Source organism: Fomitopsis serialis, assembly GCF_022376445.1.
Source record: "Fomitopsis serialis strain Sig1Antser10 chromosome Unknown B0H18scaffold_240, whole genome shotgun sequence".
NCBI classification, from domain to species: domain Eukaryota; kingdom Fungi; phylum Basidiomycota; class Agaricomycetes; order Polyporales; family Fomitopsidaceae; genus Fomitopsis; species Fomitopsis serialis.
Window position 1 is genome coordinate 9,882 of NW_025955200.1, and position 22,470 is coordinate 32,351.

The following is a 22,470-nucleotide window of genomic DNA, read 5'->3' on the forward strand; positions in this document are numbered from 1 at the left end:
AATGATGGCATAGTAAGTGTTACTTATCTTTGATTATCTGGCACTCAAACAGTCATATGCACTGTGGGAAAAACCTGCCACATTGGGCTCCATGCTAAGTGTTACATTCTCTCCAGTCATAAGAACGATTCCTTCGTACCTCAGGGATCGTAACACATGGATGATGTGGCCTATTTAGGCAACATGTATCATCTGTCTATGCACCTCCACCTATGCCTAATACGGTAGGTATACCTGTCTCACCCTTACTGACATCATATGCCTTGCCTGTATCAGTCATTATGGACTGAACTCAGTGAACTGTGATGCTCCCATGGGATACACACCATTGCCTGCGGTCATATACCATATCACAGTAGCTTAAGTCACTTTGTCAGACACAATTGCTTGAAAAAACCAGTTGCAACTGGCAAAAGACCAGTCAGGACCAGTTGGGACTGCATGTGCAGTTGCAACCAGTCTTTGGAGGCAACTGGACTGCAAAGGACTGGTCGCAGTCAGTCCAGTCCCAGTCCTACCATTTTGGGGTCAATCTAGGACCAGTCCCAGTCCCAGTCTTTCCTCCAAGGGGTCAAAAGACTGGACTGGACTGGACTTTCAAACTCCAGTGGGGTTGGTGTGTCCCATAGCATGACTTGTCACAGAGGTAGTCCTCCGGGTGAGCAGCGACGAGTTTCTTGAAGTCCTCCAGAGAAGGGAAGAAGTTGGGAGAGAGGTAGGAGGCCTTGGCTCCAAAGGTGATGCAGCAGTGGAGGATACCGCTGGCAATGGTGCCAACCTTGCCTATGTTGTCAGGATGGAAGGGGCCAGAGGGAGATGTTACCGCGCGACGGCCCCTAGCGAGCTCCCGGAAAGGCAAGCACTTGTCATCGTTCTGCGCACACCAGCACTGAAGAACAGATGGCGACTTGGTCAACTTTGCACCTTCCAGGAGATGGGGGAGCACGCCATAGCAGTCCATGACAAAGCCCAAGAGTGCATCAAGACCGTGAGTGTCAGAGTTGGTGAGCTGCAGGGGAATGGTAGGCGCAGGGGGAGCAGAGGAAGATGGAGTGGAGGGAGCTGGGATGACACCGGCACGAAGTCTGAGGAACTCAGCAAATGCATGCACATTGGGCAACATTGGCTGAGAGAGAACTGGGAGCTGGCAGAGATCATAGTAGAACACATCCAGACGGTTGGAGGAGACAAGACGATGGTGCTCATGAGGAAGGAGAAGAGATGCCTCCACGCGCAGGTAGATGTCCCAGATGCCATCCAGAAGGAGGACATCAGAGGTGCGGAAGGCAGAGATGATAGCGCGGATGAAGAGAGAGTGGAGGTAGGAAGCAGTCTTTGTGGGGAAGTCGAGCCACGTGTGCAGGGTTGCATGGATGAAAGTGATAGATGCACCACGACGCAGATCAGGCAACTGGTACCGTGTCTGTGGGATGGTGGCAGAGCGCGGTGGGAGACTGGGGAGGAAGTCCTCGCACTGGAGCTTCATAGAGTTGTAAGACTGGAAGCCCTTGTCCACAGCACGTGCAAGACGTGCAAGCCAGTCATCAGTGTCAGAGTCACCTTCAAGGACTTTGTTGCAGTAGTTGACCGCAACACGGTCCAGCCACAGCCATGCATAGTAGTTCATGAGCATGACTTCAGACCACAGAATGGCACACTTAAGGTGCTGGACCCAATCAGCGTGCTTAAACTGGGTCTGAGCAGACCAGTTCTAGATCAATGCAAAGTCAGACATGCTCTGAATGCATCAGAAAACTGAAGGACTTGCACTTTGCAACAAAACTGCAAACTCAACAGAGCATGCAGCGGCAGAGTCCTCACCCTCCATCGCGTCAAAGAGCCGGTCAAGCATCTTGCACGGTACAGAGGCTAAGTCTGGCTGCTGCACGTTCAGAACACGTGCAACATTGCCTAGACTCTTGTTCATGGCATGGAACTTCCCCTCAGTGAAGAGAGAAAGAACCGCCGCATACGCTAAGTCCAATGTGAGTGATTGAAACAAATGACACAAAATTGAGACTCACGGTTTGCACTTGTACTTCCAGAGGGACCCGCTGCATCAGACTCAGCAACACTCTCATCAACTTTGAAAAAGAACATATCTGAGTGAGAAATTCACGTATAAAATGCAAAGTCAATGGTGTACCTTCATCATCCACACCCTGCAATGACGCTGCAGGTGGACCCATAAGGTCATCCAGAGCTACAGAGGGCTGAGCTTGATCATCCTCTCCATCAGAAACATGGCGAGCTATGAAAGAAAGCATGAAATTGGAACTACTACAGCGCAACTGACTTCTTACTGGCACGGCAAGGTCGCAAAGTCCTACCACCTCCACGCTGAGCTGGCTCAGCAGACCCACTAGCCTGACCAGCTGCAGGTCCTGCTAAGGCCATCACACGTGCTGAACAACGTGGACGGCCTATGACTTGAAGAGCTATAAGACAAACTGTCAGTAAAGCCAAAAAAGCGCAAAAAAGGCGCAAAAAAGCGCAAAAAAGCGCAACAAGTGCTGCAAAGCTAACAAAAAAGCGAAAAAAAGCGCACCATCTTCGTTTCCTAAGTCCAGATGCACTGTGAGAGCCATGAGATTGTGCTCAAACTGTACAACTATGAGACTACTCACCTCGCTGTGCAGGTCTGCTATCAGCATCTGCACCATCCTCCTCATCGTGCGCACACTTCTTGCCCTTGGTCTTCTTCGGCTTAGCGCTGCCCTTGGCTTGCGCAGTCTTCTGTCCACTCTTGGAGGACTTCACTGCAATCACCAAATGAGCAAGACAACACAAGAGAACATACAAGACTTACTGTGTGCTTTGGACCCTGAAAACCAAGTCAGAACAAGTCCAGAAATGCCTAAATGCAGCACTTACGTCCAGGACACGTCACTGGCACTGGGTCGGGAATCTCCAATTCATGGCGGAGGGCAACAATGTGCTTGTCATACGTTGCACATGGAATGACAGCCGCTTAGTGTAGCTTGTGCTCCCTCCAAACCTGAGCACTGCGCTCATCAATGGATGGATGAACGTACTCAGGTTCGTCAGGCCGATGTTCAAGGACAGGAACAAGTTCCGTGTCAGAGAATGTGATGGGCTGGCCCTCCTCATCAACCGCAGAGAACGCTTTGAAGAACGCGTCTGGGTCAAGAGATGGGCCCACATCGGCCTGACGCCACAAAGAGAAGACAACATTGTACAACTGGCGCACCAAAAAAGACGCAACGGTACGTCTGTCCCCAATGTTGAGACCATCAACAGCGTAGTTGAGCTTGTTGGTATCCGTCTTGAAGTCCCGGTCATACCTGAAGATGCATCAGTATGCTGAAAAACAACAAGTCCAGGACTTACATAGGATTGTACATCTCCGGTGGGACCTTCAGCACGTCCCGCGCAAGCGCACCAAGCGCAAGCATGGACTGACCATCCATGACCCGGCTCATGGGGTACATGATATGGTTAAGACGCAGTGCGTCCTCTGCAATCTCGACAGAGGGGTCCGTGACATACGGACTCATCCCCATGTGCCAATGAAGGCCAGAGAACAAGACGGTGAGTAGGCTAGACCTCTCCGTCTCGTCCTCTGCGAAACCGTCAGGGAGTCTCACATACGTGTAAGACTCTGGAAACAGGAAGAGCCCGGGGTGGATGCCCGCGTGCAACTTCGAGAAGACGGTCATGACAGACATCGCACCTATGGAATCATGCTGATCCTGGTGCAGCCCACCAAAAAAGCCCAGAGACTCTGACAAGTTCATGGGCCCTGCATAACACGTGTCAGAAGTGAACACAAATAAAGAAAAAGACTTACCTTTCTGCAGCTCTGTCAGGTAATCAGGCGTGGAGATGTTGAGCTGGCTCCCACCAAAGCATACATTGTCCACACTCCCCGGGCGGAAGTACCCGAGGAGCTTGGCCTGCAGCTCCATGCGGTGGTGAAGCTCAGGCTGGACGGTGTGGATGACATGAACTCCAAGTTCACCGCCCACCTGCAAAATGATAAGTCAAAAAATGTGAGATGCAACAACTCTTACCTTTGCAAGCTCCCTACGTATCTTTGCATCCTTACCATCCCCACCCACGAAGGACTTAGCCTCCACATTGGGGGACAGGACACCATTCTGGGCCTGCTGGGACTGGGTGATAGCATAGATACACTTACGGTCAGCGGTACCTCTCAGGCCCTTGTTGAGCACGAGACACTCAAACTTGGTGCCTTTCACCCAGCCCCTGTCCTCCTTGACAGGCGCCTCACGGGAACACTGGTCAACCGGACCAATGATCTCACTACGGAGGCTGAGGTAGCGCTCCTGCAGCTCCAAGGGCATGTCCCTACGCAGCAGTGAGCATGAAAAACAATATAGAAACAGAAATACTTACCTCTGGGCAAAGATCTGTTGGCGCAGGATGTCATCGTCCCAGCCTGGGCCGGCCGGCAACACAATGTAGACAGGCAGTGCGAACAGCGAGTCACATGGGCGCAGAACGTGCCACCCTAGCAATACATAAGCTCTCATTCATGACATGGATTGCATGCTTACCTTTGTCCCGTGTGTTGTCCTCCAAGACGTGTGGGAGATCCCAATCCGGCAGCTTCCTCGCGGTCGTCACAGCAGCGGCACGCTCGCTGTTATTGATTAACGTGAGGTAGCACATCGTGTTCGCATCTCCGCTGGATGGGTTACGCAGGTGCTCATTCACCTTGAACAGCAGAGGAGCTGACTCGGGGCAGTTAGCCACCGGGACCCACTCCCCAGGTACATCCAAGATGATGCTTGCAGGGATCCCAAAGGGATATGCAGCAGAGGTGCTAGAAATGGTTAGTACTGTATGTCATAATGAAGGATTGACCACTTACTAGATCCATTTGCCTTCAGAATACTCAAGTTCTCCAGGGAAACCTTTGGGGAGGACTGGTTGGTCTTGCTGAGGCTATAGTGCAAAAAAAGCGGTATCAGAGGCTGTTCACTGCAGAAAAGCTACAGGGATGGCATATCTAGGCACTCACCATGACAGATGTTCGAAAATCTGGGCTGGATGGCAAGAATACAGGGGTGCAGAGGCTGGAGAGTCGAGGAGATGGAGGTCATTCAAGCGAAAACCACAGAGTTCTGCGTTTGGCGCCCGTGTGCCGTTCGGAGGTGCAACCGTCCGGAAATTCCGCACGGTTGCACCTCCAAACGGCATGACGGGCCTGCCGCCCTGCCAAATTGACGGGATCTGAACGGAGGTTCAGACTCCGTGCGGTGCCGAGACGCGCGCTCAAGCGGAGTCCAGAATCACCAGATGCTGGCATGCTCATGTATGAATACCTGTTGTTAGCACAAACAGGTCATACATAAATCCCAGAAGTTACAGTCCACCTTCATGTATGAAGGCACAGTAATCACTGCAGCTGGCGCCCCGCTCACTACCCAAAAGGGCAGTTGCCCTTTATGGACAGCCCAGGTCACCTGGCGCCAGGGAGAGCTCACGGTGGCAGTGCCTACCCAAAATAGGTGCTGTTGCGTGCTCTTCCACTTTGGGTCCTGTCATCGGGTGAATGCAATTGCAATGTACAATCAGTGAAATCTGACATTTTCTGGGCCTAGGTACACCTTCCCGATTTGGTATGTTTGACACCCCGACAATTCGTCATGCTTTCACAAACACTGCAGTCATAAAGGTGACATGTATTCATGCAATGTCAATGTACAGTACTATGACAAGTACTCTGGAATGAGCACGGATAAGGTCCCAAGCGAGCAGCCCCACATGCTTGACCTCGACGTCCTCCGTGCACTTCGTCCCACGCTTGCACCCTTCCACGACCTGCACGACGTGCTTGGGGAGGTGCGACGGCAGTTCAGTGTGCCCGCGGCGTGTGCAAGGAGCGCGTGCGTGGTGGTGAGATGGTGGTGCATGTAGCCACGGTTCCGAGAGGTGGAGCCGGTCGTGCTCGCAAATGCGAGTGACTCTACATACGGGACGGCGAAGAGTGAGGTTGTAAATGGTGTGCGTGTGCGAGCCACAGTAGCTGGAGAGGTGGGTAGGCCCCATCCGCCTCAACTCCATTGAACCCGCGCCAATGCAGGTGTGTTTGACATGCTCCGTGCTGTACTTGCCAAGCTTGGGTTCGTGGGCGTAGACAGTGGCTCGTAGGCTCCAGGGGATGAACTGATATGTTAGTGACAGTGTTTGGGAAGAGGTGGAGGGGACATACAGGCTGCAGAGGCTTGACACCGTCGATGATCACTGTACACATAACACTGCCCAGGTAGTCCACAGGAGCCCTGGCTGCCCTGCTGGTTGACACACTGCCGTTTGTACCTGCTGATGCACCAATTGTACCCGCTGACGCACCGTTTGTAGTACCTGCTGATGCACCGTTCGTGTTTGTCAACATGCCACCATTTGTACCCACTGAAACGGCCGCAGTTGTACCTGCTTACACTCCTGCTGGTCAAAACACCGCTGCTTGTGCCGGTTGACGCACCGCTGTTCGTGCTGGTCCAAGGGTTGGCCTAGGGTGGGTAGATAGTAGAGCAATAGCAGTACGTGGGCGAGCCTTGTGGGTGCCCGTTAACTCAACATTTGTATCTATTTGTTGCCCCACCAAATTGGCCAACTCCAATGTCCTTGGGCTGTTCCTGGCCAATCAGAACATGTTTAACGGTCCTACTTAGCCCTGCAACATACACGTGACTCGCGTTCTGGGTGCCTTTCACCGTGTATGCATCCCTTGTAAGCTAGAATAGGTATCAGACGTATGCAGAGTGACATATTAACAGAATCTACAAAACAGGTGAGATGCAGTACAAGCTGTTCTCGTGTACGGTAGGGATGTCTAGACTCTACACTAGTGTACTGAACTGGTTCTATGAGTCTCGAGTCATATTGAGTGTTGCGGTGTGATATACACTAAATTGGTTGTTGTCATTCATTGGTGATGTTCCAGTGATATGAATTATGTTCCTACTACTACTAGTACTCTTTTCTAAAGCAGCACTCGCTGTGCGTGTTGGTCCATGCTCGGTGCTTGCCCTCTCGTCCGTCCGCCCTCTTGTTCCCTCCTGTCTGCCTACCCGCTCGTCTGTCCACCCATCCGCTCATCCATCCACTTGTGACTCACCGGCCTGCTTTCCCCATTATCCAGCCCGTCCGATTGTCCGCCCGTCAGTTCACCCATCTGCCTGTCTGCCTGCCCGCTTGTCTGCCTGCCCTCCCACTCATCTATCCGGTCACCTACCTGCATGCCCGCCTGTGCGCCCATGTGCCAGCTTGTTTGCTCGCCTGCGTGGGCATCTGTCGGCTGTGTCTGCACGATGGGCATTTGCCCAGCTCGCAGTGGGCATGTGCTGTTGTTTGCCCACTTGCCCGTCTCTCCTACCTGTCAGCTTGCTCATCTGTCTGCTCTACTATGCATCCGCGTACTCACCCGTCCTGCCCTTCAGCCTGCTCGCCCGCCTGCTCACGTACCTACCTGCCCGCCTGCTCACGCGCTCGTGCTTGCACCCGTGCCTGCAGTCTACTGTCGGCTGTGCTTGCACGTGAGGCATTGGCCCTGCACGCTCACGGTCGACGTGCATGTGCTGTGCATCACCGCGTCCTATAAGCATGGTCAGCTCGTTTGTTGCTTGTGTGCATCTGCACTCACCCTCTGTTTGTCGGCTGCACCTGCGTGCAAGGCAGTGGCCCTACATGCTCGCCATCGTCATACGCGCGGTGCTCTTGCGACATTGGCGATCCGACGGTGGTCAATGCGGCATGGTGGAGGTCGCAGGAGGTCGCAAATGGCGGGTGGAACCGCTCGCCGCTTGCTCGGCTCATTGTGGCCTTCCGGGCTTGTCCGAGACAGATGCCACGCAGCGGGCAGGTCGGCGGCGCAGGGGATCCGAGATTGTACCTGATCTCAGATGCGCTGACCCCGATGTGCACCCATATGGGGCAGCCTTGCATCGCACGCCAGAGGTACCGCCCTGCCAGGGACGAAGGGGCGGGGCTGCCCCGGGGTACCTGCCATATCAGGTAACGACTGATGGCGCCTTGTTCATACATGACGGCGCCTCGCTCACACATGAGCAAGTGGCAGCTCATGTACTATATCAGGCCAGGATCTCAGCCACCCCTAGGTAGTCAGTCACTGCACTCTCACTTCATCACCACCCCTCCTATAGCTATGAATAAATTTGAGTGCATTAATAAACATCCAATCAATGCCTGTGCACCATCTGAGGTCGATACATTGAGATCTAGGTTCAGGAGAAATCATTCAATGAGATGATGTCCATTTATGGTAAGCAATGGCTCAATCTCCCGGACCCCTCAATTGAACTTGGCACCACACTTAAATGTGAGCGCTTGTGAGCCTTGCAACCTAGTGTATGATCATTTGTAAACACTTAGAGCATTTCTACAGGGTTTGCGGCCTATGCAGGTGGGTGTAGGCATTGTATGGAACTGTTTCTGGTGGTGTGACCGACTTCCTAGTCGGACAGGCTCACCCTACTCTCGACGCAAATTTGTGTACTGTGCTCTACTCAGTGAGTCTATTTTTTTTCTAACATTTTTCCTGTGTTCTTTGGACATTTTAACAGTGCCCTACACACTCCCTGAGATACATACAGTGCACATACAGCGAGGAAGGCTCATCGAGTGCTAAGGTGGCCGAGATCCCGGCCCGATATAGTATGAGAACAGGCCCAGGTAAGTACAGGCATTTATGTATGATCACTTTGTGCTCACGACTGGTGTTTTATACAAGAAAATGCCTATATGGCCTGCCAGAATTGTGGCTGAGGGTGCTCGAGCGATCCTCCTCGCTCGAGCAGTGTCCCTCAGCTTCGTCGCGTCCAACAACGTGCGTTGAACGTCCCCCAACGAGACGGGAAGGAGTAGGAGGGGTTAAGGGAACAACAAGGTGAGTAATAAAGGGGAGAGTCATGCACGAACGGTTGCGCACGAATCCGCGGCCATCTGATGGCCCTGGGTAGTGATCTGTGCACCCAGGGTGGTACTCACTCACTTGACCTCCACCTGCCCGTCCCGCAACCGCTAACCGTGCACCGCATAATGATACGCGCACAACTCTCCCATGATGGGAGAGTCGTGCGTCGATGTTTCCAGTTGAACGCCCAGCCGGGCTAAGCCCCTGGGGCACGATCTGTACACCCAGGGTGCGACCCAACACATGCACCTCTACCCGCCCGTCCCGTGCCCGCTGCCCACGCAGAACGTACGGACACGACTCTCCCAGCATGGGAGAGTTGTGCGTGAACATTTCCACGCAAATGTTTGCCTGCGCGAAGCTGCTGGGCGGTGTTCTGCCAACTCAGCCCCACGTCCACCTCCTCAACCTCTATCCGCCCGTCCCGCACCCGCTAGCCGTGCGGAACATACGGACATGGCTCTCCCAATGCTGGGAGAGCCCAACACGACCATGTCCGTGTGTGCGCGCAACAGTTCGCTCTCCCTGGGTCGACTTTGGTCGACCCAGCCCTCAAGCCCCTCCTCACCCTCATACCTCACCCCTGCCGTATGTGTCTCGCACGGTGGTGGTTGCGACGGACTCTCCCATGCTGGGAGAGCCCAGTGCAACCATTACCGTGTGTTTGCACGACGGTTTCGTCCAGCTGGGTTGACAGAATTCAACCCAGGCTGCTGGCCACCGCTGACTTCCGCCCAAGCTGTCCCGCGCTCATTCGTAGTGTGCAGTGGTCATGTAGGGCTCTCCAATGCTGGGAGAGCCCAGCGCGACCCGGTCCGTGCGCATGTGTGTCGGTCCAAACTTGCCAGGTGGACTTCTGTCCACCCAGCCCACCACCCATCCTTGATCTCCCACGTCATCCTTGTGCCATGTGCCGAGCACGGTGGCGATTGGCTGAGGCTCTCCCATGCCTGGGAGAGCCCATCCCAATTGTTACCATGCTTTTCCGCACACATATGGACTCGCTGGGTTGAGTTCTTTCGGCCCAGACTGCCCCCACCTACCACGTCCGCCGGACCTGGTCTTGCGCCCGTTCCAGGTGCGGAACACTTGTGTTGTGCTCTCCCATGCTGGGGGAGCCCAGCACGATCAATTCTGCCCAAACATTCAGCAGATTGATGCCTCTGGGTCGACTTCCGTTGACCCAGGATGCTCACTACCCACCTACCCCTACTTGCCCTGTCCCATGCCTGTTTGCGGTGCAGAATGGCTGGGTTGGGCTCTCCCATGCTGGGAGAGCCCAGCATAACTGTTTCCTTTGAAATGGCAAGGGTTCCAGGCCTCTGGGTAGACATCTTTCACACAGGGTACTCAGCGTGTACCAAGTCTGTTTGAAAATAAATTGTCATGTATGATGTTTACATATACAGTCTTGTTCTAGTGTCCAATGTGGTGATGGACATAATAATTGAGTTGTGGACACACATTCATATTTCAGTGATTTTGTTGCATATGCTATGTATGTTACTAATGTACTCTACAGTATGGTTCACTTAATCATATTGTATAGTGTGACTGACTCTATATATATATGCAATCAGCCATCTCCACATACTAACTCAATTGTAGATGTATTCTTGTTCACAAGCCAATGGATGAGTCATAGCTAAGAGCAATTTGGCACGTGCTCTGATGCCAAGCCTTTCTTCTTATCACATATAATGGGTGTGGGTGATTGCATTCCTCATTCCCAACCCCCATGTTCATCTCATTCCCCTCCATTTTTATTGCTAAAACCTGGCCCTTGCAACAGTCCCAGCCTAGACAGACTATCTGCATGTTGCCATGGGCATGCAGGTAGCCTGGCTTTGCTCGTTGACATAAGGTATGTACACATTTGAGTGTACAATGCTGACCTACTCGGTTCTAGAAGTTGCTGTTGTAATTGGTTCTGGGGGGTTTACTTTGGCTCTAGGGGCTTTCCTGTGACTACAGCCACTAAGAACAAGCATATACCATTTGGGTATTTGGGAGCCTCCTCGCTGGTATTTGGTTGGTGTGTGCTGTCACTTGTTTACAGTGTTGTTGGGTTCTGGGGGCATCATTGTGACTCTGTCATAACAAACAAGCATATGTCATTTGGGCATAAGAGGGCCTCCGCACTGACACTTGGTTGGTGTGCACCATCTCTTGTTTGTATGGGTACTTTGGATCTGACGGTCATGCTACACACATGTCCATATTCTAGATGCATATGATCTGGTACATTCTCAATCTGTATGCAATACTGCACTGATATTTGTTTCCAGTAGGGGCCAATATTGAACCTTGGTGACGTGGCATATTGCAGGCAGTAAACATGTGGTATGGGTGAGTGGTGCATTCCATATATGTAGTATGTCATGCTGATGGTTGTCAGCTTCTGCATCTGTATGTAGTATTGTATGGCACAACACAGGATCATTCACTCAAGGTACATATATCATATAGTCTCATAATATGAATTGAACTTATTGAACACATAGATGGAACTACATAGTCACTCTTTGTTTCTTTGTTTTATGTACAGTTTTCCCACTTCCTCTCATCCATGGCTGTATGAAGACATGGCCAGTCTTTATGCATTCATGGCTGATCTCGCTTATTTGGTTTATTTGCACCGGTGTACAATCTGTGGACTCTGTCTGTGTGACGTGTAATGAAGATCTGAAACTCGGACATGTCGGAAGCATGAGAAGGTCACGTGATTGAAATGATGCATCTTATCTGCAGCACATATCATGTGCGTGGCTTATCTGCAGCCCATACCATGTGCATGGACATGTGTATCAGACCTTGGCATCAGAAGCTGATCTTTTCAGCTGATGCAACAACGGGCATAAGGATGGGTGTGTTACCCCAAGAGATTCTGTCCTTTCCCCTTTCATCCCATCAACTGCCTAAGCCCTACATTGTCTTGTGAGTATAATGGCATTTTTGTGTCCCTTGTACTATGCTGATTATGATTGAGTACTATCATAGCAATGGCCCGTACAAAGCAAAATGCAAAGCGCAGCGTGGGGTTGTCCCACATGGAGTACCACGACAACCTCTCTGTGGCGGGAATTCATGCCTTGGCACAAGACGACCTCATTGAAGACGAGCAGCCAGATGAGGTGACGGACCAGTCTGACAATGATGACATGTCGTTTGATGATGAGCAGGATGATTTTGAATCCATGGTGATGTGTCTGTTCCTTCAGTGGGTATGCACAGACTGATTATCCTGTGACACTAGAACTGTGTCATTTGCCACAATGGCGGTGGCCTCATCAACTGCGACATTTGTCACCATGACGTCTGCACAGACTGTCTTGGAAACATTGACATTGCCACCGTGCAGGAAGACTGGCATTTCCTGTGTCCTTCTTGTCATGTGATGACCCTTGGCAACTCCGACAAATACCATGTATGTAACATTTGATGTGTCCCATTCACGTCTAAGCATTGTGTAGGCCTTTCACAGCCATAACGGGTCTCGGAATGTACACTCCGAGCCATCCCGTGTGACAGGCACCATGGTGGCTCCTCAGCACGCATTCTGCTCCACTGCTCCAGTGGTGATCTTATCATTTCGTCTGAAATCACTCACCAAGGAAGCCAGTATCCCCGATATGTTCCATATGAACCTCAACAGCTACTTCTGGAACACAAAGGGGAACCTTTACGATCCCTGAGGTACGAAGGTATCGTTCTTATGATGGACCACCATGAAACACCTTAGTGATTCCTCCAGAATGGCAGTTTCATCAGGGAAAACCGCCCAAACCACCAAGCACTTGCCTAGACTCCAGGAGAACCAAAAGTGTCAACAAGAGTTCTTGAGCAGTTAAACAGCACTGGAAAAGCCCAATCACTTTCCAATACAAGTCCCTTAATCTGAAGACCGAGGTTTTGACGGAAACCACTTGGAATAGTTAACGGCGCTCCGCGGAGCGCTTGCAAGAGGCGTAATTAGGCGCCCATGACACCCAGATGCCCTATTGGGGTTGATTTAGCTCACTGGTGAGAACTCTGTAACTCTCGTGAGAGCTTTCAGAGCTTCTGATAGTATGTTTAAATAAATTGAATGATTTTGCAGCGCTTAGAAATTGCTTCAGATACACTCTTAGAGGACCATAGGGTTCACAATTCATGGTATTCATCAAATTGGGCATTGCATACAATTGTGATATGTAAAAAAACATCCAGCGGTTGACGTACAGAGAGACACGAGGTATTGTAGCTGGAGGGGTGAACGGCAGGCAATGATACAAAAGGAGACCTGGCAAGGCATGACGAATACAGACATGACGGACAAGTATTTACCATCGACCAGCAAGGTCGGAGACATCAGGGTAGTCCTACACCGTCTGTTGACATGAAGGCAATGTTGTGTTATAAATGAACGTCAGACAATACCACTATGCTCACCTCAGAGTATGCCCTTGCTTCTCCCATCCTCAAGCCGCCGGCAGCGAACTCTGCGTACTCGACGAAGGACCAGCAGCCTCCTGATTAGCACTCGTGGAAGGCACCTGCACGTTCTTCCGCCAGCGAGCCGACAGAAGATCCATGTCGAGGTTGAGGTTCAAGACCGCGGCGCGTGATCCATCTTGCTCCGCAACTTCAGGCTCGGCGATCCGCGCAACAGTTCTGGCCAGAGACCCTTCAGTAGTTCAAGTGTTTTGAGAAAATACTGCACCTACCGTATGCCATTGGCCAGCAATTTGTTCATTGATTTGACCAGCTTGCTGATCCCCTCATTGAAAGCTGGGCTCTTGGGATCAGCCAACCGTCACAGCATGTCGATACCAGCTTTGAAGTGGTCGTGCCTGCAAATAAATACGTCAGTATCAATGTTGAATCAATCAATTGATCTGCAGGCTCGACGCACTCCGGCGTGTATGTCTTCTCGTTGAAGTTAATGGTGATGTTGCCCTTGAGCGACTCGTCCAGAGTCACAAGTATCTAACAACTCCTAAATCAGACTGTACATTGTTTACATCACTAGGACACTCACCGTGCTGCACGCAAGGGCAATCATGTTGCTCGATAAAGGGACCGTGTTGATGTCGAAGTGTTCACGGTTCTCGGGGCGCAGTGCCTCAGGATGCTGCCCGAGCCACCATTGACGAGCCATGACTTCAGCGATAGCCTTGTTGTGGAACGGGGCGTCACGTTCCGCCACCCACAGCTGCTCCATGTGAGCAAACCATTCTGTTATCATCTGGATGGTCTGCGCACCGATGGTTCAACTTCAGGATCCGGCATCTTGAGGTTGCCGTGGTGAAAGGTATCCCCGTCCTTGAGGAACCGAATACGCGCCTCCAGGGCATTCTGCAGCTTGTCCGCACGGGTGACAGAGCTCAACCGGTCACCGTTGGGACCAACGTCTGACACCTTGAGGGACAAGAACTCCTTCTCCACGACACATTTGGCCTTCTGTTTCACCTCTTGGCGAAACTGCGCTGCCAGCTTGTAGACCTGAAGCCGTAAAAGTGGAAGTCAGCCAGATATCACAATTGAAGGCTAACACTCACCCTCCTACGCATTTCTTTCCTGATGGAGTCTATTTCGATCAGCTCATCGTATCTCTCCTTGAACTTGGGTGCCCGATATTTCTTGTGCTTGCTGATGACCCTGTCGTACATCATCAACAGAGCGTCCCACCTGTCGATGACCTTGTCATTCTTGCGGGGCCACGCGTTCTCGAGGCTCAGATAAACCCTGAACTCGAGCTGGGTGTGCTGCACCAAACTCTTCATCGGCTCCAGGTCGAGCTCGGCATATGGGTCCTCGTCCTTGGACGCCTTGGAGCCTTTCTTCTTGCCCTGAGCCTTGGCTTTCGCAACCTTCACTTTTGGCTGCGGCTTCTCCTCCGACTTCACAATAATCTGTTGACTACGTTAGTGCTGTAATCCATCCACATATTCCACATACCTCGTCGTCGTCGATGTCAGAGCCGCTCTCCTCGGCCTTGCTCTGGTCGCTGTCTTCCTTAGGGTCCTTGTCGGAGACTTGGTACGACTCGCTGTCATCCCCCGAGCCGTCCTCGGTATGCCGTCTATTCTTGGCGACCCCTCGAGCTGACTCGCGGGGGTCTCACAACTGGTTATTTAGTTAGCCATGTATACTCTGCAAGGCAACTCACTCTGGGACTCCCAGTTCTCCAAACTTGCATCGTCATCGGGCAGCTGATCCTTCTCGCTCTCCTCTTCACTTTGCACCCGCGCAACCTTCTTCCCACTACGTATGCCTGTCTCGCACAACGCAATAAGTCTGTCAAAGATGTGTATAGTGGTAAAGTTGGCTTACGGAGTCGATCAGCCACATCCTGCTCCTCCTTGGACAAGTTTCGCAGCGGAGGATCCATCGGAATGACGACCTCGACCCTCTTCTTCCCGGGCGATCCCGCTTCAAGTAAGTTGTGTACATTAGAAGCAAGTGTCAATACAAGATTATTGGCCACTCACGCGATGTAGTAGGGGAGCTATGCTCCCCAGATGGCACCCGCCTAGCTCCAGCCGACTTGCCAGGGCTCTGCGTCTTCGTCCTCTTCTTATCAGGCCCATCCGGAGCTCTCCCAACAACTTCGGCGTCACTGTCTGCCTTGTCTGACACCTGGTCAGCCTTTCTCTTGTGCGGCCTCGGGCGGGGCTTTGGCTTGGGAGGCGACTCAACTGTATAATCATGAGATAGCTCAGTGACCGTCTGCATCAACAACTCACCGTTCGCCACTGCCTTGCCCTTGACCTTCGACGCAGCCGGCTCATGCTCAGAGGGAGTCGAACGCGCCTCCTCGTCTCCGCTGCCCGGCTGCTCATCAGCCGTTACAACTTCAGGGTCATCTTCACCATCGGCATCCTCCTCCATCATAACCTTGCTCTTTGCTTGTATGGCTTCACAGGGGGTAGTTAGAAAGTCGACGCAGTGACGACCGCTGTGACGTACATTGCAGGCGATCCTTCTCCTCGGTGGGTGCCTTCCTCATGTCCGCAAGAAGGCGACGAGCCTTTGCTGTGACCTCTTTTTCCGAGGCATCTGGGTTCGTCATCCTCACCACCTCTTTCATGTGCTTGAGAGCTTCGGCATTGCTCGAGGTCGCAGATGCAGGCGCCGCCGCCGCCGCCTTGGAGGTCGTCTGCTTCTTTCCGCCGGCTTGCGGCTTCGACTTGCTGGCCGCGGCAGCTGAACCAGCCCTCGTTTGACGTGTGACCATAACTAGTTGAATGAAGAAGGCAGCAAGACAGAGAGAGAGTCAAGATGTGGTGGCAACGCACCGTTGATTGTTGACGATTGCGGAGATGCGGAGCAGCCGCCGAACTCCGGTCCACTGTCGCCAAGCATCGTTCTGGTAGCTCCGAGTTGTCCAGACTAAAACTTAGGCCTCAGACTTGAGCACAACACGTCAGTGTAGAATGAAGTTTGAGCAGCCCAGTAGCACGGCAGTCAGGGGAGGTTAAGCGGCAACGTCAATGTATTGGAATATATTCCCGTAGATGTAATGACAGAGGCGTCAATATTAATGGAAATGTTTGTTCCCTTCCCAACCGTTCCGCCCTCCATTCGTCCATTTGTCCATCTCCCTGTCTGTATGGAATACTATAGAAGCGCGGCACCCGACGAAGTGTAGATTGAAGTGAGTAATCCGGTATGATGGAAACACTACAAAGTCGCTGTTGCACAGTGGAAAGACGAGGCCGGGTTCGTACATACATAATTCTCCACCGGTGTGATCTCCGATAACAAGCACGACACACAGAGCTTTGTCTTGCCGGTCCCTGTGAGCTGAAGTGGTGACATTGAGGTTTACGACAAGCAACAGGAATGGATGCACTATTGAGTGCGCATTCCCCGGAAGCACTTCTGCGTCCATACTAAGGTCGTGGTACTCCTCGGGCAGCCAGCACTTGATCTATTGTCTTTTTGTCAGCCCAGATCAGAGAATGTCAAAAATGAAACTCTTGCATGCTCCGCCATCCATTCAAAAACACCTTGGAATATCTCCTCTAGATTCTGATATATCTCCTCGAACTTGCTCATGTCCCGGGAGGGGTAGGGGAGCATCTGCGTGTAGTTAGTCCGCGAATGATCGTCCTTCTCTGAGAGGATGGGATGGGAGCTCGTAGGAATTTCATGTCCCTGTTGATGCACCCCTTTATCAGCCTTGGGCCTACGTAGAGGAACCTAGTGTCAAACACATACCCTTGTTCCGTGACGATTGTACCATGAGAAGTGGAGAGCTGGGAAGCAGTACTCTTGGCCCTCTGACGCGGAGTCAGTTTCCTGAAGATTTGCGGACTGAGCCTCGAAGGCTGCCACCAAGTAGGCTATCAGCATCTGTTGCATATGATTGGGCATGGATGGGAACACGCATGCCACCAAAGAGCCGTGGCCGTCCTCGATTCTGAGCGGAGCGCTTCAATGCAATTAAGCTCTCCAGATGTGCGCAACCAGTGATATGTTATACCTGATAATGGAGGGCAAAACCCTCACGTATTTGCTGCGATCAACACGGCCACCGTCCCTATACATCCCCGACAGCTTGGACAGGTCAGAGAAATGCGGGTGCTTGGCGGAAAGGCGTACCTTGATCCTCAACTCAGAAATACTCTGAGGCTCTGCGGCTGCCTCGGCGAGAGAACATTGCTCTTCCGTCCACGTAAACACTTCGTCTTCGTCCTTCGGCACTGGGAAAGTGAGGTTCTTGTCCAGTCCCAGCTCGTACCCTTGCAGTGTGACCTTTTCCGTCAGCTGAGCAGGGTGTTCTGTGGTTTTGCCCTTGGCGCAGGGTCCCATCTCTTCTATTTCATCGTCGCTGACATCATCCAATTCAGTCAGAGGCAATGGAGGATCAACAATGTCCATGTTGCGACGTTCATGTCGGAACAGGCACTGGCTAATGGACGTTAGGTGGAGGTTCTGAGGGTCTTGGAGCATCAAAGAACACGGGGCCCACAGCAAGATTTCTGGGGATGGGAGTAAACGTGCTATTGTAGTTGGTGAATAACAGTATCACCAATTGATACGTAGAGTTCTGGAACGACTTACTTGAGATCCAGCCAGCTCAGAGCTTCGTCGGATTGCTCTAAGTTCCAGCATGCAATCATGTCCGTGGACATGCAGAGTTCGGTCAGGACATCCTTATGGAAGAGAGTATCGAACGTCAATGGAACTGATTGGCGTAGGCTGGCGACAGCTGGAATGATGTGTTCAATAACCGTCTGACCTGCGGGTGTAGCTAGTTCGAAACTCATTACACCACATACCAATATCAGGCATGTCTCGAGCACGTACCGGGATCCAGATCTCGAAGAACGTTGGACACTTGCCATGCGAAGTTCCCTATGGATTTCATCAGGGGCACACGCATATTTGCGATAGCCACGATTGCAAGAGTGTAGATAGAACCTGACAAGACATCAGTACGTTCAACCCTCCATCAGGAAAAACACTTGGGGCGCCCAACAGATTGGAAAAACCTTCAACCCGTTGGGACACCTTTCAATGTATTGGAACAGGTCGAGAGTGGTTGCAAGGTTCTGTAACGTCTTGAGGCAGCTTCTGCCATTTGTATAGCAATGATAACTGGTTCTACCATCTGGTTTGAGGTTTAAAATGTTTCCGCTGCTGGTGCACTATAAAGCGCTTTGGCCAACCAAGTTCAATCATTCATCAAATCAAGTCCAAGCATTGAACATCTCACGCATCAATGGCAAGTAATACACTGTTATATACAATCAGAACTACTGGACTGGTACAAATAGACGGACGTAGGACACTTTATACTATGCATGCAGTTTGGAAGAATAGAAACACATACGTCACGGTAGAACAGAAACGTGAAGTAAATTAGGCAGAGACAACTTGAATGTGGTACAACCCATCCGAACCGAGCTCCCAGACCTCCTCTCCCCCCAGTTCATCGCCGTCAATATCCTCCTCCATTTTCGGCTGCACGCCCGCCTCCACGCCTTCCCCTGCCAACTTCACAATGCACCCATCCTCTCCAACTTCCGGCCGAATGGCAATCCGCTTGTACGAAGGCCACCCCCGCACCACATGTGTCCAGGACGCCTCCATGTAGCTGCGGCGCTCGGGGAGACCCACCGGCCAAATCCAGTCCAGGCCCATGAAGTTGTACTTCATGGAACACATGGGCTTCCTGCCCACAATCGGCCGGCCCGTCGCATACCTATGCGCAAAAACGGTCATCTGGACCTCCGATTGCCTGAAAACCGGCACACTCCGCAGAGGGAGCGTCAGGCGGATGGGGAACGTCTCCTCCATGCGATGCGGCCTGAACGTCTGCAGCGCGGGGTCGTACAGGTCGAAGGTTGCAAGGCTCTTCCCCTTCGGCACAGGCTTATCATTGTTTGCGTCCCGTAGTCCCTGACGCAGGATGGGCTGCTCGAGCGGCCCAGGGATGGTTATCTCCTTCCCAGTGGCGTCGACAACCCCAATGAGAGGCACTGAGACTGGGTCAGACCCGTCCTGTACGTTGCCAAAGACATGACTGTGAACAATGGAGCTATGTCGCAAGACATTTGAGACGCACCGACACAAAGAACAGCCCCTCAACCAACACTGCTCTCGGTTGCCTTCGCGCCCCGGGGACTGGCGTCGGACTCAGAAGACGACGTAGGAGGTTACCGTCCCGGTACATGGAAGGGACGGCGCCCATGAAGATCCATCCCCCAAACTTGGCTGGGGGTCGCGCAGCTCGACGGCGCGCTCCAGAATCGTGTCCACGTCGTCTGGATTCGTCTGGTAAGAACTGAGACTCATCGGACATTGATCGGTTAGGCACTGGAGGGAAAAGAATGAAGCACGACGCTGCTCGGATACTTCAGAAGTACTCACATAGTCATAGTATTCCCCGAAGTGATCCTTATCCAGGCAGAGCACCGTAACGTGGTCGACGTTTGGGGCCATGGGGCACGGTGTTGCGTATCTGCAGTTGGCTTCAAATCCGTAAAGCGTGTCGTCCGCAATTATGGAGAGAAGGCGACTGTCAACGATTGGCGATGCAACCATAGTGAGATGGAATGGGGAGTGAGCAAGTGTTGGGATGTGTCGAAAGAAGGTTGCGACCACTTTGAAGACGTTTGAGTTGCAGATAATCGTTTATAAGCAAGTTCTCACCTTCAAGCGCCGAAGCCACACAAGGCGCTGGGCCACATCTCAGGCGCCCAGAAGAGCATTGAGATCTTGAGACGTCGCTCCGGTTTGGTGCTTTGATTCACCTGTGCGCCTCTTATGGGCCTGCCGTCTTATGTCTCAGTAGGTTGTTGTTCACCACAAGCATGTAAGATTTCAATGAAAGCAATCAATACAATAGACGTTACAAAATCTTAGCTTTCCCCCCACAAACCGCACCTCTTCCGTCCCTACACCCCTCTCCCATTCAGACTACAACGATGGGGTTCTCCGCGTCCGAGCCCAGTTTAATGAGCTTCTCCCAGCGCACCTCCTTGCCCTCGCCTGCCCGTCGCACCTGACACCCCGGCTGTCCAGGTCGCGGACGCACTGCCACCAGACCCATGGGATCAGGCATCCTCACCACCCTCCACTCTGCCTCCAGGTATTCGCGAGGCTTGGCAAGTCCTACCGGCCAGATCCAGTCCACTTTGATGAAGTTGCACTTCATCGAGCACATGGGCGGCATTGTGAGCGCTCTGGCAGCGTAGTCCATCACGTACGGTGTCATCGCAATGCTCGAGAGCTTCAGCACCGGGACGCTGGTGAGAGGGAGGGGAAGACGAAGACAGAAGAATCGGCTCGTCTTTGGTGGACCAAACGTCTCCAGGGCCGGGTCGTAGATGTCGAGGCTCGGGACGGGACGGGGGCCTGATCTTGGTTGTCGTTTGAACGGGTTCAGACCCGGAACAAGCTACGTATCCCAACTCCTACTGAGCTCGGAAAATCGGCGCCTAACCACCGTGATCTCCCCCTGTCATGGCTCCCGGACCACAGCACGTCCTGACGCTCTCTGAAGAGGAGAGTCAGGCCCTTCAATTGCTCTTGACCCAGTACGAAGATTTCCACGCCGCTCTACCTGCCGTTCGAGACAGATTACAACTTATCACCGACGCGGACAAGTTCTCGTACCAGTCAGACGAACACGGCAATGCCTTGGATGGGAATGGGGAGAAGATACACGGTGAGCGTTATTGTCTCTTGTGCTGTACGCAGATACATCTGACAACATGTTGCAGATACTCCGAACTCAAATGGGCAGGACGAACCCGGTCTGCGTCGTTCAAAGCGCTGCCAGACTTCCAAGAAGTTGACGCATCACCGGGTCACTCAGACGGCAAAGCTCGACAAGCAACCCACTAAACCTGGGAGAAGAGCAGACAGAGAAGTCCTCCCTCCCACGCACTGTAAGAGCGGCACCTCAGTCAAGAGATGGGTCAAGCGTCGAGACCAGTTCAACCAGTCGACGCCAGCCATCGGAGCATTCTTTGCCCGCCTCTCTGCATCTATCGACTTAGGCTCAGACGGCAGCCGCTCTCAGCTCTCGTCCATACGGGTGCTGTTAAAACAAGGAGACCATGGGAGCGGATTCCTCGACAACACTCTGGAATCGATTGTTCACAGATGTTCACGAATTACAACTGCCGACAAATGCGTCAGTTTCCTCCTCATCATGCATTACATGCAGTTGGTGTGCAAAACCTCAAAGTCAGTTCAAACATATTTGATTGTTCCGTCTATTAATCTGAAGTCTCTGGGACAGCATAAGACGCGCCAACGACCTGAGCGTCACCCAGGTGTATGAGAAGTATATCCAGGGTCGCCAGTTTGCGCCGAGCGAACGAACATTTGTGTACTGGAACGAGATTGGAAGCAAATTCTCGGCAATCGCATCAGGGGGTAGGTTGCTTGACATTACAGCGACCAAGTAATATGGCTCATGCGCCCTCTCTGGCAGGATCTATCTACGCTGTCCTGCTGGTAGCTCTAGCTGATCAGCGTAAAGAGCTCGTACAATCAGTTGGTCTCTTTGCTTGGACGGTCGCTAACGTTCTACGTGATCCCGACCCAAGTGAGTACTTCAACAAGTCGCGGTCACTTGGGCGGCGGCGCAGCTCGCCGTGACTAACATAGGTCTTCAGATACTACGGCAGGTGATATAGTCATTCAGCGTATCATTCCGGCTATAGAGCGTATACGAGGACAGCTACCTCTGCAATTTGACGCGCTGTACTCTCCTCAGATGCTGCTAGAACTTGGTGTGTCGTCGGACGCGCTTGATTGCTCCAATCTCGAGCACTCAGATAAATTGTTCGGCTCCTTGATACTCAAGTGAGTTTCCAGAGACGTTTGAAACGCGCTATGCTGATTATATATGGTGCTAGCAACTTCACTTCCGTGGATAGGAACAGGGAAATGTGGGCGGCTTGCCTACTTCCCAATGCCAATCCCCCCAGCGACGTGGTTCCGCTCACCCGGGCCAGTCAAAATCTCTTCCGCAGAGATGCCTACGTCGAAGGCGCGATTGACCCTCCCTCTCCGTTGTCTGATGTGTACAAAGATGA

The 22,470-nt window shown here is 52.3% G+C and overlaps 9 protein-coding genes across 9 annotated transcripts; 2 read left to right on the top strand and 7 right to left on the bottom strand.

Moving 5' to 3' along the window:
* Positions 1-571: 571 nt before the first annotated feature.
* B0H18DRAFT_961088 (uncharacterized protein) lies at positions 572-6,244 on the bottom strand (the record flags this gene model as incomplete). Its single annotated transcript, XM_048043026.1, has 24 exons — positions 572-1,711; positions 1,757-1,974; positions 2,025-2,102; positions 2,147-2,251; positions 2,304-2,438; positions 2,549-2,575; positions 2,628-2,759; positions 2,810-2,824; positions 2,875-2,938; positions 2,999-3,169; positions 3,212-3,305; positions 3,352-3,763; positions 3,812-3,989; positions 4,035-4,332; positions 4,381-4,495; positions 4,542-4,810; positions 4,859-4,932; positions 5,009-5,063; positions 5,103-5,289; positions 5,339-5,453; positions 5,475-5,528; positions 5,713-5,811; positions 5,965-6,156; positions 6,203-6,244. 24 exons carry the CDS (start codon positions 6,242-6,244, stop codon positions 572-574), a joined length of 4,269 nt encoding a protein of 1,422 aa, XP_047885427.1.
* Positions 6,245-8,919: 2,675 nt separating this feature from the next.
* B0H18DRAFT_961089 (uncharacterized protein) lies at positions 8,920-10,260 on the bottom strand (the record flags this gene model as incomplete). The annotated part of the gene is given in 6 exon segments (XM_048043027.1): positions 8,920-8,976; positions 9,005-9,199; positions 9,219-9,359; positions 9,503-9,665; positions 9,800-10,060; positions 10,130-10,260. 6 exon segments carry the CDS (start codon positions 10,258-10,260, stop codon positions 8,920-8,922), a joined length of 948 nt encoding a protein of 315 aa, XP_047885428.1.
* Positions 10,261-11,264: 1,004 nt separating this feature from the next.
* Positions 11,265-12,621, top strand: B0H18DRAFT_961090 (uncharacterized protein; the record flags this gene model as incomplete). The annotated part of the gene is made up of 7 exons (XM_048043028.1): positions 11,265-11,275; positions 11,344-11,378; positions 11,678-11,687; positions 11,738-11,793; positions 11,927-12,150; positions 12,183-12,353; positions 12,400-12,621. The coding sequence occupies 7 exons, from the start codon at positions 11,265-11,267 to the stop codon at positions 12,619-12,621; spliced, it is 729 nt and encodes a 242-aa protein (XP_047885429.1).
* A 1,100-nt stretch (positions 12,622-13,721) lies between these two features.
* B0H18DRAFT_961091 (uncharacterized protein) lies at positions 13,722-16,273 on the bottom strand (the record flags this gene model as incomplete). The annotated part of the gene is made up of 12 exons (XM_048043029.1): positions 13,722-13,758; positions 13,821-13,894; positions 13,947-14,162; positions 14,183-14,410; positions 14,467-14,820; positions 14,867-15,012; positions 15,078-15,182; positions 15,242-15,340; positions 15,400-15,606; positions 15,655-15,825; positions 15,878-16,147; positions 16,207-16,273. The coding sequence occupies 12 exons, from the start codon at positions 16,271-16,273 to the stop codon at positions 13,722-13,724; spliced, it is 1,974 nt and encodes a 657-aa protein (XP_047885430.1).
* Positions 16,274-16,709: 436 nt separating this feature from the next.
* Positions 16,710-17,338, bottom strand: B0H18DRAFT_818828 (uncharacterized protein; the record flags this gene model as incomplete). Its single annotated transcript, XM_048039277.1, has 3 exons — positions 16,710-16,835; positions 16,889-17,068; positions 17,132-17,338. Coding segments are annotated over 3 exons (513 nt in total), but the record flags the coding sequence as incomplete, so codon positions are not given.
* Positions 17,339-17,973: 635 nt separating this feature from the next.
* On the bottom strand, positions 17,974-18,338 carry B0H18DRAFT_890076 (uncharacterized protein; the record flags this gene model as incomplete). Its single annotated transcript, XM_048041291.1, has 2 exons — positions 17,974-18,167; positions 18,224-18,338. Coding segments are annotated over 2 exons (309 nt in total), but the record flags the coding sequence as incomplete, so codon positions are not given.
* Positions 18,339-18,778: 440 nt separating this feature from the next.
* On the bottom strand, positions 18,779-19,861 carry B0H18DRAFT_961093 (uncharacterized protein; the record flags this gene model as incomplete). The annotated part of the gene is made up of 3 exons (XM_048043030.1): positions 18,779-19,420; positions 19,485-19,703; positions 19,790-19,861. The coding sequence occupies 3 exons, from the start codon at positions 19,859-19,861 to the stop codon at positions 18,779-18,781; spliced, it is 933 nt and encodes a 310-aa protein (XP_047885433.1).
* A 472-nt stretch (positions 19,862-20,333) lies between these two features.
* On the bottom strand, positions 20,334-20,594 carry B0H18DRAFT_1127212 (uncharacterized protein; the record flags this gene model as incomplete). The annotated part of the gene is made up of 2 exons (XM_048035264.1): positions 20,334-20,423; positions 20,490-20,594. 2 exons carry the CDS (start codon positions 20,592-20,594, stop codon positions 20,334-20,336), a joined length of 195 nt encoding a protein of 64 aa, XP_047885434.1.
* A 1,244-nt stretch (positions 20,595-21,838) lies between these two features.
* Positions 21,839-22,241, top strand: B0H18DRAFT_890065 (uncharacterized protein; the record flags this gene model as incomplete). The annotated part of the gene is made up of 2 exons (XM_048041290.1): positions 21,839-21,977; positions 22,048-22,241. 2 exons carry the CDS (start codon positions 21,839-21,841, stop codon positions 22,239-22,241), a joined length of 333 nt encoding a protein of 110 aa, XP_047885435.1.
* Positions 22,242-22,470: the final 229 nt, after the last annotated feature.